The sequence below is a fragment of the Trachypithecus francoisi genome, unplaced genomic scaffold (genome assembly GCF_009764315.1).
Source record: "Trachypithecus francoisi isolate TF-2019V2 unplaced genomic scaffold, Tfra_2.0 Lachesis_group10, whole genome shotgun sequence".
Lineage (NCBI taxonomy): Eukaryota > Metazoa > Chordata > Mammalia > Primates > Cercopithecidae > Trachypithecus > Trachypithecus francoisi.
In genome coordinates, this window is record NW_022681455.1 from 86,903,260 (window position 1) to 86,921,865 (window position 18,606).

The 18,606-nt window shown below is 50.0% G+C and overlaps 1 protein-coding gene across 8 annotated transcripts in view; it reads right to left on the reverse strand.

Annotated features, from left to right (window-relative positions):
* MYLK3 (myosin light chain kinase 3) overlaps nt 1-18,606 on the reverse strand; it is a 56,655-nt gene that overhangs the window by 21,172 nt on the left and 16,877 nt on the right. For 5 of the 8 annotated variants that reach the window (XM_033218297.1, XM_033218296.1, XM_033218298.1 and 2 more), the window contains exons 2-7: nt 11,773-11,860; nt 9,410-9,842; nt 3,933-4,393; nt 2,269-2,374; nt 1,551-1,644; nt 1,077-1,186 (exon numbers count right to left, since the gene is read on the reverse strand). In XM_033218297.1, the coding sequence (XP_033074188.1) occupies nt 1,077-1,186; nt 1,551-1,644; nt 2,269-2,374; nt 3,933-4,380 (758 nt within the window). In that variant the 5' untranslated portion in view covers nt 4,381-4,393; nt 9,410-9,842; nt 11,773-11,860. The remainder of the gene's footprint in view (nt 1-1,076; nt 1,187-1,550; nt 1,645-2,268; nt 2,375-3,932; nt 4,394-9,409; nt 9,843-11,772; nt 11,861-18,606) is intronic. The other 3 variants (XM_033218301.1, XM_033218300.1, XM_033218299.1) reach the window with 1 other exon arrangement.

Below are 18,606 nucleotides of genomic sequence, written 5' to 3' on the forward strand. Positions count from 1 at the left end.
ATCCAGGCACACTCTAGGTGATCCTGACCAGGGCCGCGAACTCATTCGCCTATGGAGGCCAACTCAGACCTTTGTGGCATAAGCCTAAATGAGCCAATGAGGCCATCCGTGAAGCAAACATGTTCTGAAGACACACAGTCTTTCACTTATTTTTTGTTTTTCCACTTTCGATAAGGACATGACATGACAAACGCTTTACTCTCTTCAGCTCTGCCCAGAAGGAAAACAACACAAGTGCAAATATGAATGGCCTCTGAGTCCTTGGCCCCAGCACTGGGGCGTTTGGGAGTGCTGGGGATTGTGGCAGAGGAAGCCTGGTCACCCTGTCTACAAACGGCAGTCCCTGGGAGCTCCCACATATCATTTCCACTTGGAAAGGCAGGCCCAGCATTTACAACATCTTTTACGTTTTCGAGAAAAGCCAGATATCTAGGTTTTAATGTGAAGATCCTAATTTCCAATGGTTAACAACGAATCCCACATTACTAACAATAGGCAGAGTGTGGTGGCTCACACCTGTAATGCCAGCATTTTGGGAAGCTGGGGCAGGAGGACTGCTTGAGTTCAGGAGTTCAAGACCAGCCTGGGCAACATAGCAAGACCTCATCTCTACAAAAAATTTTAAAATTAGCTGGGCATGGTGGCACATGCCTGTGGTCACAGCTTCATGGAAGGCTGAGGTGGGAGGATCACTGGAGTCTGGAAGTTCAAGGCTGCAGTGAGTTGTGATCACACCACTGCACTCCAGCCTGGGCAACAGAGTAAGACCTTGTCTCTAAAAAAAAGTTTCAATTTAATTTTCAAAAAATTACTAAAACTAGTATAGGCCAATCAACATACACACACCTGCAGGTCAAATCAGGCTCACTGGCCACTGGTTTGTGACGAAGTTGCTTTTGTCCTCCACAGTCCATATTGGAGGCCAAATAGCCAAGCCAGAGAAGACAGGATGACACGACCCTGGACATGCCAGGAAGGGGAAAGGACAGAGAGGGCTTTGCCTTGAATTAAGGCTCTAAGCCCTAGCGCTGAGCCCTGGCTTGAGCCGAGGCGGCCGCCCCACCTCTGATACTCACTACTCCATGACCAGGGTGCAGCTGTGCTTGCTCTCGAAGGCATCATAGAGCTGGATCAGGTTCACATGGCTGAGCTGGTTCATGATGTTGATCTCGTTCTTCACATCCTCCTTAGGGGAACCAGAGGACAGAGGGATTTCCAAGGGAATGAGTCAGGAAGAGGAGCCAGCTGAACTCCCAAGACAGACACAGAACTCCTCATCCTTCCTCAGTTTCCTATTCTCACACCAGGTCTCCCTGACTCAACACCCAAACCAGATTCTACAACACAAAGGGCCTGAGTGTGACCCACTCATCTCACAGACAGGAAACCTAAGGCCCAACAAGGACAGGAGAGCTGACTGGAGGGTGGGAATCCTGGAAAAGAGCAGGAATAAGTAGTGTTTCCAGTGCAGCATGGGAGCCTGGGGCCCTGAGGGAAGGAAAGGAATCCTGAGGCTAGCCATAGGGACCTGGCCCAGGCAGATGCCTCACCCGGTCCTTGGCGCTCTTCACTTTGATGATCTTGGCAGCCAGTGGGAGGCCTGTGGACTTCTCTGTGCACCTGTGGACCTGGCCAAACCGGCCCCTGCAGAGACACAGCCACACGGCAGGCTGAGAGCCCAGAGGCTCATCCCACACCCATCCCCGGACTTCTGGGTCCAACTTCTCCACACACAGGTCATGTGGACCATCCTACATCCCAGAGTGCAGCCGGTCATCACCCTAAAACCCTGCTAGCTATCCTGAAACCTGCAAAGCAACTCTTCACCCCACACCACCCAGGCCATCCTGCACCCGAAGGAACATCCCCTCACCCCACACCACCCAAGCCATATCCTGCACCCCAGGGAACATTCCCTCACCTCACACCACCTGGGCTATCCACCCTAAAGAACCTTCTCCTCACCCCACCCCATGTTGGCTCTCCGGCCACCTCCAGGCTGTGCCTCCCATACCCAGAGGGTGCCTGCCCTCCCAAGCCTCCCCTCCCCGATGCCACGTGGGCTCTCCTGTCCTCTAAGGCTATTCTCTTTCCCCCACTCTGTGGGCCATCATGCACCCCACACCATACGGGATGTCCCACCCCAGCCTGGGCTCCATCAGCTCGAGAGAGTCATCCTGCAGCACCCACCCCAGTTCTCCAGGTGGTCCCGACCCCACCCCGTGACTCCTGCTCTGAGCCCCCCCACCAAGGCAGATGCCCACCTACCCTCCCAAGACTTCGTGCTGGCACACCTCGTAATCCGCTGAGACGGAGGTCTCCTTGACGCTCACTACCCGGTGTTCAAAAGGAGCTGGCGGGGCCGGACTGTCATCTGCTCAGGAGGCAATAGGAACCCGTGAGCCTCCTCTGTGCAGCCCACACCTCTCGGTCACCTATGCCAGACCCACTTAGCTTCCCTTGGTCCACCAGGCCCTACGGCCAACCCCGGTATTTGAAACCTTTTCTCCAAACCGTATCGGTAGAGCCATCCATTCGGCAGAGAAGGGACCTGAGTGTCAGAGAGGTGAGGTGACCACCGAGGTCACACAGGGAGGCCGTGACAGACAACACTCAAACCCGGGTCTCCCAGCACCCAGGACAGTGCCCTTGGCAAGGCTGAGAAGTTCCATCCAGTCTGTTCATGATGTCTAGAAGGCGATCCTAGTGGATCTGTGTGGCCCGCAGGAAACAGAGGGCCCATGTGGACAAGGTGATGGGGCAGTTAGTGACGCCACTATTTTTAAAGGGCCTGTAAAGTCAGGGCTGTAGAAACTCACGCGGTTATTATGAGAGGGAGGCAGCTGGAGAAATAAACATCCACCCTCTCTCCTCTCGCCCTCCATCTCCTGCCAGCTGAGCCCAACCAGAAGCTCAGCATGATAGCCCGTGATGGAGCCAGGGGGGCGGGCCCCGGGGCACAGGATTGGGGAGGGGGTTGACAGGGGATCTGTCTGCAAGGGAAATAGAGGACAGCCAGCACTTGGAAAGGTTTGTTTGCTTGTTTGTTTTTTAATGGTTTAGGGTTGTTTTATTTTAATCTTGTCCTTCAGAGGTGATATGAATACCTAGAAATCTTACAGGAAATAGACTAAATGAATAAAACAGAATCTAGAACACACAGCAAGTGCAGTGGTGTGAACCGGTTGTGCACCAAGGGCTGGAAGGAAGTCGGCTCGGCTGGCGTTTGTTTGTTCAGGGCTCACCATGGGAGCACTCTGCCCGCTCTCCGACTACCAGGAACACTGAGAGCAGTCCGTGGACAATTCTCAGACCAAGAGCGTGTGACCCTAGGGCTGGAGGGGTTGAGGGCTTTTAGGTCACAAGAACACACCCTGGGTCACTAGCCTGGGTGGGTGGGAACGGCTGACAGTGGTCACATACTCCAATTCATGTCTTCGCTTTTCAACAGAAGCCTTCTCTCTCTCAATCCAAAATGAGACTCATGGAGGCAAGCGCAGGCAGGCAGGTGGCGGTAAGAAACCTCCCCAGTGGCCAGCCACAGCGGCTCATGCCTGCAATCCCAAAGCTCTGGGAGGCCGAGGCTGGAGACTCACTTGAACCCAGGTCAAGCCTGCAGGGGACTATGATCGTGCCACTGGACTCCAGCCTGGGCAACAGAGCAAGACCCTGTCTCCAAAAAAAGGAAATGTACCCAGGTGGGCCACACATGTCCCCTCTCCCTTATCCCTGCAGCCAGCCCGAGTTCAGGCCCCGCATCTCTGTGCCTTGGTCTCCAGCCCCAGGACGTACCTGGAGATGTTCCCAACTCTTGGATGCTCCCAGACTCATATGATCTACCCCTGGAAGTTTCAGGAAGACTCCCCAGGAGTAGGAGCTCCAAACTCCCTTCCCTCAGGGCTCATGTCTAACCAGCCAACAGTCCCACTTACCCAGAACCACGCTGCCAGCCTCGACGCCTGGGGGCGTCCTCCTTACTGCTTCAGCTCTCGCTGGAGCCCTAGCTGCACAATCCTGCTTAGGCTCAGGGTTTCCTGCTCCTGGGCCTTTGCCCTGCTGCAGGCCCAGGGCCCCAACCATGTGGTCATCGTCGTCCCTCCTGGCCAAGCTTGGTCTCGTGCTAGGCTCGGCCCCAGCCCTTTGATCCTCCTCTGACTTCGCTCCCCTGGGGCTGCTGCTCTCCTGCAGTGAGGAGAGCTCTCTGGCTCCTTCAGGGATCTGTTCTCTGGACTCAGTCCCAGGGGCTTGGAGGCAGCGCCCAGTCCCAGGTGGGCCCTGCTCGCCTGGCTGGGCAGCTGCTGGAGCCTCTGTGGCGGGGCTGGGTCCAAGGCTGCCCCTGCGTGTTACCAGCATCTCCCCAGGAGTATCCATCTCTTGCATGTGGATGGAGATCCTGGGGCAGAGAGAAACATGGTGCTGAGGTTAGAGGCAAGGACTCCGGAGTCAGAACAGATGTGGGTTCCAATGCCCACTGCTGCCATCACTGACAATGGCCCTGAGGCCCTGCTAGACAGGACACCAGGGCAGGAGCTGGCTTCAGTGGCAGTTGGTGCCATCAGCTCTCAGGATCCCGCTGGATGAGGGTCCCGGGAAGCTTGACGGTGGACAGGGGTGAGGACCATACACCCCCAAGAACCTGTTTCTGCCCCAGGAGAACTGAGGCCTGTAGGAGGTAGGCCCAAGTCCCTCTACCTTCCCCGGGCCCAGTTTCCCTTTCACTTAAATGAAGAGAAGGAGAAACCAAGTCAAACGTCACACTGGAAGCCCCAGTTCAGAAGTATTTGTGTAAAATCAGTGAATTTCAGTTGGGCACAGTGGCTCACACCTGTAATCCCAGTACTTTGGGAGGCCAACATGGGAGGATCCCTTGAGGCCAGGAGTTTGAGACCAGCCTGGGCAACATAGCAAGACTCCATCTCTACAAAAAATAATTTTAAAAAACTTAGCCAGGAGTGGTGGTTCCAGATACTCAGGAGGCTGAGGCAGGAGGATTGCTTAAACCCAGGAGATGGAGGCTACAGTGAGCTATGATAATACCACTGCACTCCAGCCTGGGCAACAGAGTGAGAGTCCCTGTCTCAAAAAATAAAATAAAATAAAATAAAATCAGGCAATTCTCATAAAAGACTAGACTTTCTGTTCATCTTGAATGAACAGAAGAGCTAGCTGTGCTAGGCCCACGTGCTCACGTGGTTGAAGAACAGCTTTCCACCTCAGCACAGGCCCTGCGCACCCTGGCGATGCCCCAGCTCACTTCACTCATTTTCACTGCCCAGACCTTGCAATACTAGGATTTGTAAGCCCAGCTGGAGGTGGAAAAGGCCCTCTGAGCCCCGACCTCCAGAAGGAAAGACCCTGATCCTGCCAGTCACATCACCCGGGAAGCCAGACCCTCCCTCTCCAAGTCTCCCCAACTCTGGCTGCCTCTCGGTGGGGCTTCCTTTTGCTGGGCCACAATCCCACAGCATGGGGTCTATGTGTGTTCGGGGGTGAGGGTGACAGTGTCTGGCGGGGACTAAGTCTCAGCAGGGAGGCAGGTGGCCTTGATTATGGGCTTAGCTCTGCCAGCAGGTTGCTGGACAGCTTTGGATAAGTCTGGCCTCAGTTCCCTCTTTTGTCATCAGGGACAGTGACACCTTACAGATGTACCAAGAGTCAACCAAGAGAGGAAGGCACAAATGCAGGGGTTCAAAAGGCCTAAATTGGTGCAACTGCTGTGGAAAACTGGAGGCTCTTCAGAAATTAAGAGTAGGATTACCGTATGTTTCAGCAACTCCACTTCTGGGTATATATCCAAGAGAATCCAAAGCAGGGTCTCCAGGAGACATCTGTACCCTCATAACTGTAGCAGCATTACTCACAACAGTCAAAAGGTGGAAGCAACCCAAATGCCCAGTGATAGATAACGCACAGGTGGTGTCTATGCGTTATATAGCACAGAATACTATTCAGTCTTAGAAAAGAGGGATGTTCTGACACATGCTACAGCACTGATGGGCCCTGAGGACACTGTGCTCAGTGAAATGAGCCAGGCACAAAAAGACAAATCCTGTGGCCAGGTGCGGTGGCTCACATCTGCAATCCCAGAGCTTTGGGAGGCCAAGGAGGATGGATCACATGAGGTCAGGAGTTTGATACCAGACTGGCCAACATGGAGAAAGCCCATCTCTACTAAAAATACAAAAATTAGCCGGGTGCTGTGGCACGTGCCTGTAGTCCCAGCTACTTGGGAGGCTAAGGCAGGAGAATCGTGAATTGCTTGAACCTGGGAGGTGGAGTTTGCAGTGAGCTGAGATCACGCCACTGCACTCCAGCCTGGGTGACAGAGTGAGACTCTGTCTCAAAAAAAAAAGACAAATCCTGTATGATTCCACTGATATGAGGACCCTCAAAAATCTATGTCTCAGATTCACAGAGACAGAAAGTACAATGGTGGCTGTCAAGGGCTAGGAGCAGGAGGTGTTATTTAGTGGATGATGAATCTCAGTTTTGCTAGATGAAAATGTCCTGGAGATCTGTCTCACAACAACGTGAATATACTTAACACTACTGTGTACACTTTTAAAAGGTTAAGATGGGGCTGGGCACTGTGGCTCACACTTGTAATCCCAGCAGTTTGGGAGGCTGAGGCAGGAAGATCACTTGAGGCCAGGAGTTCGAGACCAGCCTGAGCAACATAGTGGAATCCGTCTCTACAAAAAAAAAAAATTAACCAGCCATGGTGGGACATGCCTGTAATCCCAGCTACACTGAAGGCTGAGGCAGGAGGATCTCTTGAGCCCGAGAAGTGGAGGCTGAAGTGAGCTGAGATAGCACCACTGCACTCCAGCCTCGGTGAGTGACACCCTGTCTCAAAAAAAAGGAGGGGGCCCACTAAGATGTTAAATTTTACATTATGTGGTTTTTATCCCTATTTATTTATTTATTTATTTATTTATTTATGACAAAGTCTCACTCTTGTCCCCCAGGCTGGAGTACAATGGCATGATCTCAGTTCACTGCAACCTCTGCCTCCCAGGTTCAAGCGATTCTCCTGCCTTAGCCTCCTGAGTAGCTGGGATTACAGGCACCTGCCACCATGCCCAGCTAATTTTTGTATTTTTAGTAGAGACAGGGTTTCACCATGTTGGCCAGGCTGGTCTTGAACTCTTGACCTCAGGTGATCTGCCCACCTCGGCCTCCCAAAGTTCTGGGAAACAAGTGTGAGCCACTGTGCCTGGCCAGTTTTTAACCCAATTTTAAAAAAGAAAACATTAAAGGCTTTCTCCAGCAGCTGAAGGCCCCGTCCCCGTGTCTCAGCGGCTGGACCTCTCTGATACACCTGTCCCTAGGTGCGTATGACTCATTGGGTGAGAGGTAGAAATCCTTCCAACACTGTACCTTGGGCCTGGGCATGGTTCAGTAATGATAGGTAGGAAGGGAAGTGTGGTATCCACGCCAAGCCACTCCAAATCTAACTCAGGCCTCCTGCCAGACCAGGGGACACAGGACACTGCTGCTAGTCAACAGTCAGCTGAGAAGGCCAGCAATCATGACTTCCCTTTGGGTCTTCACTTCCAGGGCCACTGAGTGAAGCCCCTAAAGGCACTTCCAAGCAGCTCCTGCCACTTTGAGTACCCAAAGCTGTCCACCTGCCGGGTGGCAGACCCATGCGGGCAGTGCTGAGCAGTTCCAGCTCAGTGCCTCAGTAGGCATGGCCTCAGGATCCTCTGGGTTTGTTGTTGTTGTTGTTTGTTTGAAATAGGGTCTCACTTTGTCTCCCAGGCCGCAGTGCAATGGTGTGATCATAACTAGCTACAGCCTCAACCTCCTGGGCTCAAGTGATCCTTCCACCTCAGCCTCCCCAGTAGCATGCATGGATTACAGGTGCCTGCCATCATGCCCACGGCAGCCCAGCTAATTTTTGTAGAGATAGGGTCTTGCTTTGTTGCCCAGGCTGGCCTCAAGCTCCTGGGCTCAAGCGATCCTTCCACCTCGGCCTCTCACAGTGCTGGGATCAAGGCATGAGCCACAACGCCCGGCAGGATCCTCTGCACAGGCAACCACGACCCATCAGAGCTGATACTTCCAACCTGTTTTCCTCAAAATGCACCCAGGTCTGAGGTGAGGAAGGGCAGATCGTGATCTCCTCACTTCCTGAGGCCGCTGCAGGTCTGCTGGGCCTGAATTCAACCAAGGGTTGAACCTGAGATAGAGAACTTTTCTTCTCCCTCAGAATCTTTTGAGGCCCATAACAACTTCATAGACAGTTCACCCCCAGCCCCAGATTCCACATGTAGTGTCCTGGTTCCATTCCCGGGATGCCTGCCAGGAACCCCTTCCTCCAGCCTGTGAGGCCCCCTGGGAGGCTCCCATTTCCTCCTAGAACCAAGTCTGACAAATGATCTGGGGTTCTCTGCCTGTCACCACAGCAAACACAGACACCAGATCCACTCCCTGAGCCAGGCCTGGGTTCTCCATGACAGGTCAGGGCCACCCTGGGCAGGCACAGAAGATGCTAGGAAACACCAGGTCCCTCCGAGAAAAGCCCGGGGGCACAGCACCCTTCAGCAGGGCCGCCCTGGGGACCAGGACATGCTGGAGAGGGCATGGGAGTCTGCAGGTTCTTCACTCTGCTACAGACGTCTGCCGAGAGTGGGTCCTCAGGCTGTGTTCTGGGGGCAGGACAGCTGCCACGACTCCGCCTCCAGGACGTCTGCGTGAGCCTCCCGAAAGCCCCTGGGGCTGACTCAGCCTGCACCCCTCTCACATTCCTGAGGTTCCTGTCCTTCTTGCCTCACCGTATTATTTAGAACTTAATTAAATGTCGACTTGAGGAAGCAGGATGGTGCAGTGATTGGGGCACAGGTTCCGGAATCCGGTAACCCGGATTCAGATCCCAACTCTGTGAATTCCTAGCTGTGGGGCCCTGGGCACTTGGAGCCTAAGTATTCTCATCAATGAAATGGGGATGACAACCACGTTCATCTCCTGCAGACGGCTTGAGAATAAAAGGTGAAGCTGGTGAAATGCCCAGCCAATGGCCAGCCCAGGGCAGGTGCTCCATGAACCCCATCTTTTAGCTACTGTTAGTACTGATCTTAGAGCTAGTGATTCTCAACCCTGCTCCCCATTAGAACCATCTGGAGAGCATATAAAAAAAATCTAATTCCTGAAACTCACTCCAGACCAATTCAATCCACATCTCCAGGCATCTTTATTTTCCAAACTACCCCCCAGGTACTTCTAGTGGGCAGCCGGTGAGCAGTGGCACTCTAAGCTCCCAGAGGCAGGGCCCAGGCCTCCTTCCCATTCCCCTTGCAAGAACAGCCCAGGAACATGGATGCAGTGGATGCTGCTCACGGCCGAGCTCCAGCAAGGGGCTGCAGTCCATCCCCTCCCTCTCCCAGCCTGGAAGAGCTCCCCTTACCTTGGAGGTGTTTCTCCACCACTGTGGGCTGCCCTGGCCTGGGATGGCAGCCCTGGAGGCCCTGGGCACTGGGGGCCAGGCCCTGGAGTCAACCTCGTGCCTTCCTCTAAGGGCCCAGGGTCAGTCCTTCTGGATGATGCTCCTTGTCCTGCACCTGGTGCAACCTCCAGGCTCGGGGAGACCACATTGACCCTGCCGGGTGCTGGAGCCAATTCCAGGCCAGTCCTGAGGCTCTCGCTGGGTGTCTCAGGAGGCTTGGCTTCCACCTTTGTGGGCAGGGGCAGGTGACCAGGGAATGCCTGGGCTGGGCCAGGAACACCATCTCCCTGGCCTGGTGAGGCCCATGCCTGGGCGGGGTCAGCTCCCAGCCCCGAAGCTCTGATGGGGGGCAGCCTCTCCACTGTCCCCTCCAGCACGTCCACCTTCTGGCTCTCTACAGGAAAACAGGCAGGACAAAAACGCACTCCCATGTGGAGGAGTCTGCCACAAAGATACTGCAAGGAATCTGTACAACGCCATTCAGTGCTCAGGTTTATAACAGCCAAAGACTGGAAACAACCCAAATGAAAGGGGCTGGTTGACTAAACCATGAAGCATCCAACAAGGAGTGTGGCACAGTCGTGAAAAAGAAGAAATTAATATCTCTGTGGAAGCCTGGGCAACACAGTGAAAGCTTGTCTCTACTAAAAATAAAAAATTTTAAATGAGTTGGGCATGGTCGCACATGCCTGCAATCTGAGCTACTTCAGAGGCTGAGGCAGGAGGATTGAGCACAGTAGATAGAGGCTGCAGTGAGCCATGTTCACGCCACTTGCACTCCAGCCTGGGCAACAGAGTGAGATCCTGTCTCAAAAAAACAATCTGTAAGCGCAACTATGGAGTGATCTCTGGCTATACTGTAAGTGAAAGAAAGCCAGGTGGAGAACGATGTGTCTGGGGTCCTGTTTCTCTAAGAAGGGAGCATGTGTGAGTGTGCATGTGTGCACGTGCGCACATAACCACTGACCATGTTGTCTAGGTAGACTGGACCTCAAGGGAAAGAAAAGACGAAAGCTTTTTAAATGGTTACTTACGTATCAGGGGAGGAAGCGGGGTGCAGAGAACAAAGGTAGAAGATAGACTTCTCTTTTATTTATTTTTTTGAGACAGAATCTCGCTCTTGTCACCCAGGCTAGAGTGCAGTGGTGTGATCTTGGCTCACTGCAGCCTCCACCTCCCTGGTTCAAGCGATTCTCCTGCCTCAGCCTCCCAAGTAGCTGGGATTACAGGCACATGCCACCATGCCTGCTAATTTTTGTATTTTTAGTAGAGACAGTGTTTCACCACGTTGGCCAGTCTGGTCTCGAACTCCTAACCTCAGGTGATCCGCCCACCTGAGCCTCCCAAAGTGCTGGGATTACAGGTGTGAGCCACCGTCCCCGGCCTCTTATTTTTAAGTAAAAAAAAAAAAATCATAGTGATGGAGTCTCACTCTGTTGCCCAGGCTCGTCTAAAACTCCTGGGCTCAAGTGATACTCCCGCCTTGGCCTCCCAAATTGCTGGGATTACAGGAAGGAACCATTGCATCTGGCCTCTCGACTTCTCTTAATACACATTGTTTTGTCTATTTGACTTTGGAACCATGTAAATATCATGCAAAATTATACAAGAAAATTAAAGGTTAACAAAGTAATCCATAAACATTTAAAGCATTTGAGTACCAAGTTGGTGGCATCGCCTGCACAGAAAGGTACTACAGTTGGCCCTTGAGCAACACAGGTTTGAGCTGCATAGGTTCACTTAGATGCAGATTTTCTTCCTCCTCTGCCACCAAGACAGTAAGACGAACCTCTCACCTTCCTCGTCCTCATCAGCCTACTCAATGTGAAAATGACAAGAATGAAGACCCACTTCCACGGAATGAATAGGGAATATATTTTATCTTCCTTGTGATCATCGTAATAACATTTTCTTTTCTCTAGCTTACTCTATTGTAAGAATACCATATTTAACACATAAAACATTACAAGCATGTGTTAATTGCGTATTTATGTTATCAGCAAGACTTCCAGTCAACAGAAGGCTATTAGTAGTTACATTTGGGAAGAGTCAACAATTATACTTGAATTTTCAACTGTGTAGGAAGTCAGTTCCCCAACCCCGAGTTGTTCAAGGGTCAACTGTATTCCAAGTGGTTTTGAAACACAGCAATTGACTATGTATCTCTGGTGGGATATATATGACAAAAAACCCTGCAAAAACAAACAAAAAAAAGAGGCTTTGACAGTTGCCCAGGAATCACACTGTGGGCCGTGTTGTTGGGGACTTTATTCTGAAGCTGTTGTGTCTGCAATGTCAGATAAAGCAAATGGGGTCCCACTCACCTTCCCCAGGCTCCCTGGCATCAGACTGCCCACTGGCACTCAGCACATGCTTTGGTTTTGCTCCCTCTTCTTCCACTCGCTCTTTGTTCTAAAATAACAACCATAAAAAAAGTCATCATTATCATCAATATTGCCTTTCAGGCCACAGACATTTGCTGAGCAGCTCCCGTGTGCTTAAGGTAAGGGCATTTAGGTTATTCCACACAGTATCACAGTAACATTGGAGAGCAGACACTGCAGTTACCACTTTAGAGAGAAGGACACTGAGGACTTCCCAATGTCATAAACTTTAAAAGAGGAGGTGCCCAGCTTCACACCCAGAACCACTTCCTTTCCAGGGCTTCACCATACTCCCCATAAGGGATGAACCCAGCTCCTGATACAGGGTTCAAAACAGGCTGGACCCCAAAGGACTTAAGACTAGAAATGGAAAATAATCATTTAAATATATATGTGTGTGTGTATATATATGTGTGTGTGTGTATGTGTGTGTGTGTATATATATATATATATTTTTTTTTTTTTTTTTGGAGACAAGGTCTTGCTCTGTCATCCAGGCTGCAATGCAGAGGCACAATCTCAGCTCACTGCAACCTCTGCCTCCCAGGTTCAAAAGACCCTCCCAGCTTAGCCTCCCGAGTAGCTGGGACTACAGGCATGCATCACCATGCCCGGCTAATTTTTGAATTTTTAGTAGAGACAGGGTTTCACCATGTTGGCCAGGCGTGTCTCAAGCTCCTGGACTTAAGCTACCCTCCCTCCTAGGCCTCCCAAATTGCTGGGATTACAGGTGTGAGCTACCATGCCTGGCCAGAGATGAAAAATAATCTTAATATGCCAACCCAGATCAATTGATCATGGCTACTACAGCACTGGTTTTGGTTGAATTCTGAAGTCAAATCCCTGCTTAGGGGGAAACAGTGCCAAGGTCAGTTAGTAATGTGTGCCTGGGAGCTGGGTTGGGGGATCCCATGGTCACCTCTTTACAGTATAGCAGTGTAGCCAGGGGCATGGACTCTGGAGTCAACCATGCTGGGTTTGAACCCCACCTTCACCACTTGGTCAAGATCCTTAAATTCTCTGCATCTCACTTTCCTCATCTGTAAAACGGGGATAATCACATTATCGGCCTTGTAGAGTCAGTGGGAAGATTTGGGAGTAATGTGCAAATGTCCTAGAAGTGTGCCCAGCACATAGTGGGTGCTCAATAGCTCTGCGGATTTTGTCCTGCCAGGAACCAAGAGCTATCAATGTTAAATGGGCCCAGTGTAAGGACACTGACCCAGAGAAGCTCTCAGCAGCTTTTCCTTAAATCCAAATGGTCCACACCAGACCAGTGTCTGGCCTGCCCATGCTTTCACCCATAAAACAGCCCAGAGCCCTCAGTATGCTCAGCTAGTCCATACTTAAGCAAGTATTTCCAAATGGTCTGACCTCTTGCTGGGTCCTCATGCAAGAGCATGGTGCTTCTTGGGTTTGCACCCTTCGATGAAGTCCCTAAGATGCATCCTGGCACATGTTACAGCAGCAGTGCCAGCCACAGCCCAGAGCCTTGCTTGCCCCCAGGTGTAAGGCACTCACCAGTCTTGGGGCTTCTGTGGCCAAGGCAAGAGAAGCCTCTGTATCAGTGAGTGCCTTATGCCTGGGGGCCCAGCCAGGGCCTTCCCCTGCCTTGCCACAGAAGCCCTTAATTAGAAGCCCAGAGGCCAAAAACGGCTCAGGACACGGTCTCGCTCTGTTGTCCAGGCTGGAGTGCAGTGGTTGGATCCCAGCTCACTGCAGCCTCAACCTTCCAGGATTAAGTAATCCAGTGATCCTCTCACCTCAGCCTCACGAGTAGCTGGGATTACAGGTACGTGCTGCCACCTCCAGCTAATTGTTGGTTGACGTTGTTTTATAGAGACAAGGTACTCACTTTATTACCCAGGTTTAACTTTTTCAATTTGTTCCCAACTTTTAAAATCTATGAGATTTTTACAGTTAGGATTCCTTTTGGGGTGAGAGAATTGTTTCCCATTTTTACTGTGGTGATGGTGATATGGATAGAAACATTTGTGGAGCTATATATTTGAAATGTGCATAGTTTGGGTGTATGTGCAGTTTATTACATGTAAATTATACCATCATAATTATTATGTAATTACTAAACCTTAATAAAACTCACTAGAAAAAAAAAAGTCTAAGTTCCCAGTTTTTCTTAAAAAAATCTGAGGATGGCCGGGCATGGTAGCTCACACCTATAATCCCAGCACTTTGGGAGGCTGAGGAGGGTGGATCACCTGGGGTCGGGAGTTCAAGACCAGCCTGGCCAACATGGTGAGGTGAAACCCTGTCTCTATAAAAATACAAAAATTAGCCAGGTATGGCGACAGGCACCTGTAATCCCAGCTACTCGGGAGGCTGAGGCAGGGAGAATCACATGAACCCAGAAGGCGGAGGTTGCAGTAAGCCCAGATCACATTGCTGCACTCCAGCCTGGGGGGCAGAGTAAGACTCTTGTCAAAAAAAACACACGCACACAGAAAAAAACCTGAAGATCTGGCAACTCTAGGCCAAGATGGCAAAACTCGGCTAGGGCAGTCTCCTCTAAGCAGGGCACTACAGCTGTCCCAAATGTCTCCCCAACCCTAAGGTGTTGGTTCCACTGTTTGTCTACACCGTGCCCACTACTCTAAATTACTACCTGCTCATTACTTTGCGATTTCAGCACACCAAGCTTTGACCTCTGAACAGTAAGGACATAGCACATGGAGAACACACAGCCCAGCAGCTGGTGTGGGGGAGGCACTTCATCAAAACTGCTCGCTGCCGCTGTCACCAGGATCACCAGAGTCATCAATGTGGCCCAGATCCCCTGCTCAGCAGACAGCTCCCCCTTATCCTTCTGTAGGCTCTGTCCTGCCACCCCCAGAGCTGGGGGGACTGGAGGCATGAAACAGACCTCCTCCTCTTTCACCCACTGGCAGAAAGGGACTTGGAGAGACTGTCCTTTGGCAGACCTTGTTGGGCTCAAACTGTCCTCTGCTTCCCCCGTCTTTAGGGTAGGCAGGCGCATGCGTGTGCACCCCCCACCCCCAGCTGGGTTCTGTCTTCAGGGCTCAGCCTTCTAGTCCCTGCCGTTTCTGTGCTTCCTGACACACCATTCTAGAGGACTGGTGCCTCTGAACACATATGCCTGGGGCTGTTTTCCAGGAGAGCACACCTGGCTTCCAGGTATCATCAAATTCACTGCTGGAACCAAATGAAGTGCCGCCGGGGACTTCTGAAGATCTCAGGAGGACCTTCACAAAGTCCTGGCACAATTTTCAAATTTAACCGCCAGTGCTAGGATTTAATTCCATTCCAAAGATGGTTGCCATGCTCCACTCTCCCAGGAAACTCAGTCCCCAAGAAGCCTCCATAATGTACAGCGTTCAGCACTGACGATGTGTTTAGCAGCCGTGGCTGTGTCTCAGTTCACCGCTCATTCTCTGAGCCCTTCCTGCAAGACCTGCCCTGGCCTCACAACATGGAGGGAAGGAGAGGTTTCCTGTCATGGGCCAATCAGCAGCCGACAGCCTGATGGGGAGACTGGACCAAACCTAAAGACATTCCTGGTATGTTTATAAAACGCCAGGGCCAGAGGAGAGATTTAGCAAGTTCCAGTGGAGCAGGACAGACGGGAAATGGCACAAGAACTCAAAAAAGAGGAAGTTCTATGACTTCCCTTACCCAGAAATCCCTTCATGCAACATATGTAACAGCTAATTTCATTAATACATGAAGCACTCTTACAAATCAATAAGAAAAATGCAAAAAAAAAAAAAATAGGAAAGAGGGGGAAAAGATATGAGCAGGCAGTCCACAGAAAATACAAAAGGTTTCAAACCTGTGAGTGATGTTCAGTCTTCTAGCAAAATAAATATAAATCAAAACTATGAGACATATTAGTCTAGTTTTGGTTATATTTGAAATTTTCCATAATAAAAACCTAAAATTTTTTCATAAGTTCAAAAGGTTAGCTTTAAGAGACATAAAAATAATTGTCTTATTTGGGTCTGATACAAATAAACTGTAAATTTTTATTTTACTTATTTATTTTTGTGTGTGTGTGAGACAGAGTGTCACTTTGTCGCCCAGGCTGGAGTGCAGTGGCGCAATCTCAGCTCACTGCAACCTCTGCCTCCTGGGTTCAAGTGATTCTTCTGCCTCAGCCTCCCGGGTAGCTGGGACTACAGGCGCCCACCACCACACCCAGCTAATTTTTGTATTTTTACTAGAGACGGTGGGGGGGGGGGGGCGGCGTTCACCATACTGGCCAGGCTAGTCTTGAACTCCTGAGCTTGTGATCTGCCCACCTTGGCCTCCCAAAGTGCTGGGATTACAGGCGTGAGCCACCACACCCAGCTTTTTTTTTTTTTTAAGATGGAGTTTTTGGTCTTGTTGCCCAGGCTAGAGTATGGTGGCACAATCTTGGCTCACTGCAACCTCCAACCTCCTGGGTTCAAGCAATTCTCCTGCCTCAGCCTCCCGAGTAGCTGACATTACAGGCATGTACCACCATGCCCAGCTAATTTTTGTATTTCTATTAGAGACAGGGTTTCAGCATGTTGGCCAGGCTGGTCTTGAACTCCTGACCTCAGATGATCCCCCGCCTCAGCCTCCCAAAGTGCTGGGATTACAGCCTTGAACCACCTCGCCCAGCCTAAAATATTTTTAAAGTATAAGATAATCAGGGAAATTAGAACACCGAACTTCAGTAATACTAAAAAGTTATCATTCGGCCCAGTGCAGGGGCTTGTGCCTATAATCCCAACACTTCAGGAGGCTGAGGCAGGAGGATTGCTTGAGCCCAGGAGTTCAAGACCAGCCTGGGCAACGTAGTGAGACCCTGTCTCTAAATAAAAATAAATAAATAAAGTTATTCACTTTTTTAGGTGTGATGATAGTATCAAGATTATGTTTTTTTAAAACAGCCCTTATCTTTTTGCTATAAATGCTAAAACGTTTATGAAAGAAATGATCCAACATCTCAGATTTCCTTAAAATAATCTGAAGGGAGAAGTGGGTGGGGAAAAGAGAAAAAAAAAAAGCACAATAATTTCCCATTTTCATTCACCAGAAAAGCAAAGAATCAAAAGCATCCCCACACCTTGATGGTAGGACACTGATTTGGAGTAACTTCTTTGAAGGCTGATTTGCCTTTATCCATATCAATTTACCATTTGGCTTGGCATTTCCACTGTGGGAGTATATCATGCAGATAAACCCACACTTGTGTTCAGTGACATACATCTATGGATATTCACTGCATCATTATTTATAGTTGCCAAAAATAAGAAACAATAGAAACAAACGAGGATCTGGGCTGGTTAACAACTGAAGACATAGCCCCCCAAAGGGAGTACTCGGAATATATTCATAACGACATGAACATCAATCAATGCCCAAAATATATTAAGTAAAAAATTAGAAATCAGGGCCAGGACTATGTGAATAACATTTACATTAAAATAAAACAATTCTGCCAGGAGTGGTGGCTCACACCTGTAATCCCAGCACTTCGGGAGACCGAAGCATGCAGATCACTTGAGGTCAGAAGTTTGAGACCAGCCTGGCCAATATGGTGGAACCCCCATCTCTACTAAAAATACAAAAAAATTGGCCAGGCATGGTGGTGGGCATCTGTAATCCCAGCTACTCAGGAGGCTGAGACAGGAGAATCGCTTGAACCCGGGAGGCGGAGGTTGCAGTGAGTCAAGATCACACCATTGTACTCCAGCCTGGGTGACAGACTGAAGCTCCATCTCAAAAACAAAACAAATCAACAAAGCAATTCTGGTGGACAGATTGTGGGAAAAACAAAACAAAAAAAAGAGTACTGTGGATACCAAGTTGCTTGTAGACACAGCCTCTATCTGGAAGGATTCAAAGGCAATCAGAACCCACGCTTGCCTGCGGGGCAGGGTATTGGTGTTCTGGGGCCTGGGGGATGGAATAGGAAGGAGATGTAAGCTCTTTACATTATTTTTTTTTTTACTATATGCATATTAATTTTGTTAAAGCTATTGATTAGACCTATTTTATGACTTACAGTCGTGACTCTGTATCTGCCAGGGATCGGTTCCTGGGCCCCCTCCACACCAAAATCTATGGCTGCTGAAGTCCCTGATATAAAATGTCATGGTATTTGCATGTAACCTACACACATCCTCCCATACACTTTAAATCACCTCTAGATTACTTATAATACCTAATACAATGTAGATGCTATATGAGTAGTTGTTATACTATCGTGTAACAACTGTATTATTATTTAGAGAATAATGACAAGAAAGAAAAACCTGTACACGCCCAGTACGGACACACCATCATAGGACTAACTACATTTTGATCTGAGATTTGATTGAATCTGCAGATGTAGAACCCACAGATATGGAGGGCTGACTATACTTAGATTAAATTTCTTTCTTTTTTTTAAGAGACAGGGCCTCACTCTGTGGCCCAGGCTGGAGTGCACTGGCACAAACATAGCTCACTGAAGCCTCCGTTTGCAGGGCTCAAACAATTCTCCCACCTTAGCCTCCCGAGTAGCTAGGACTACAGATATGTGCCACAATGCCTGGCAAATTTTTAAATTTATTTTTTGTAGAGACAGGGTCTTACTATGTTGCCCAGGCTGGTCTCAAACTCCCGGCTTCAAGAAATCCTCCCACCTTGGCCTCCCAAAGCACTAGGATTACAGGCATGAGCCACTGCACCCAGCATAATTTTATTTTTTTAAAGCTGGGCTTGGTTAGGGTCACACTGCCCTGCAGGCCAAGCCCTCAGGAGAGGCACCGTGGAGACAGCGGG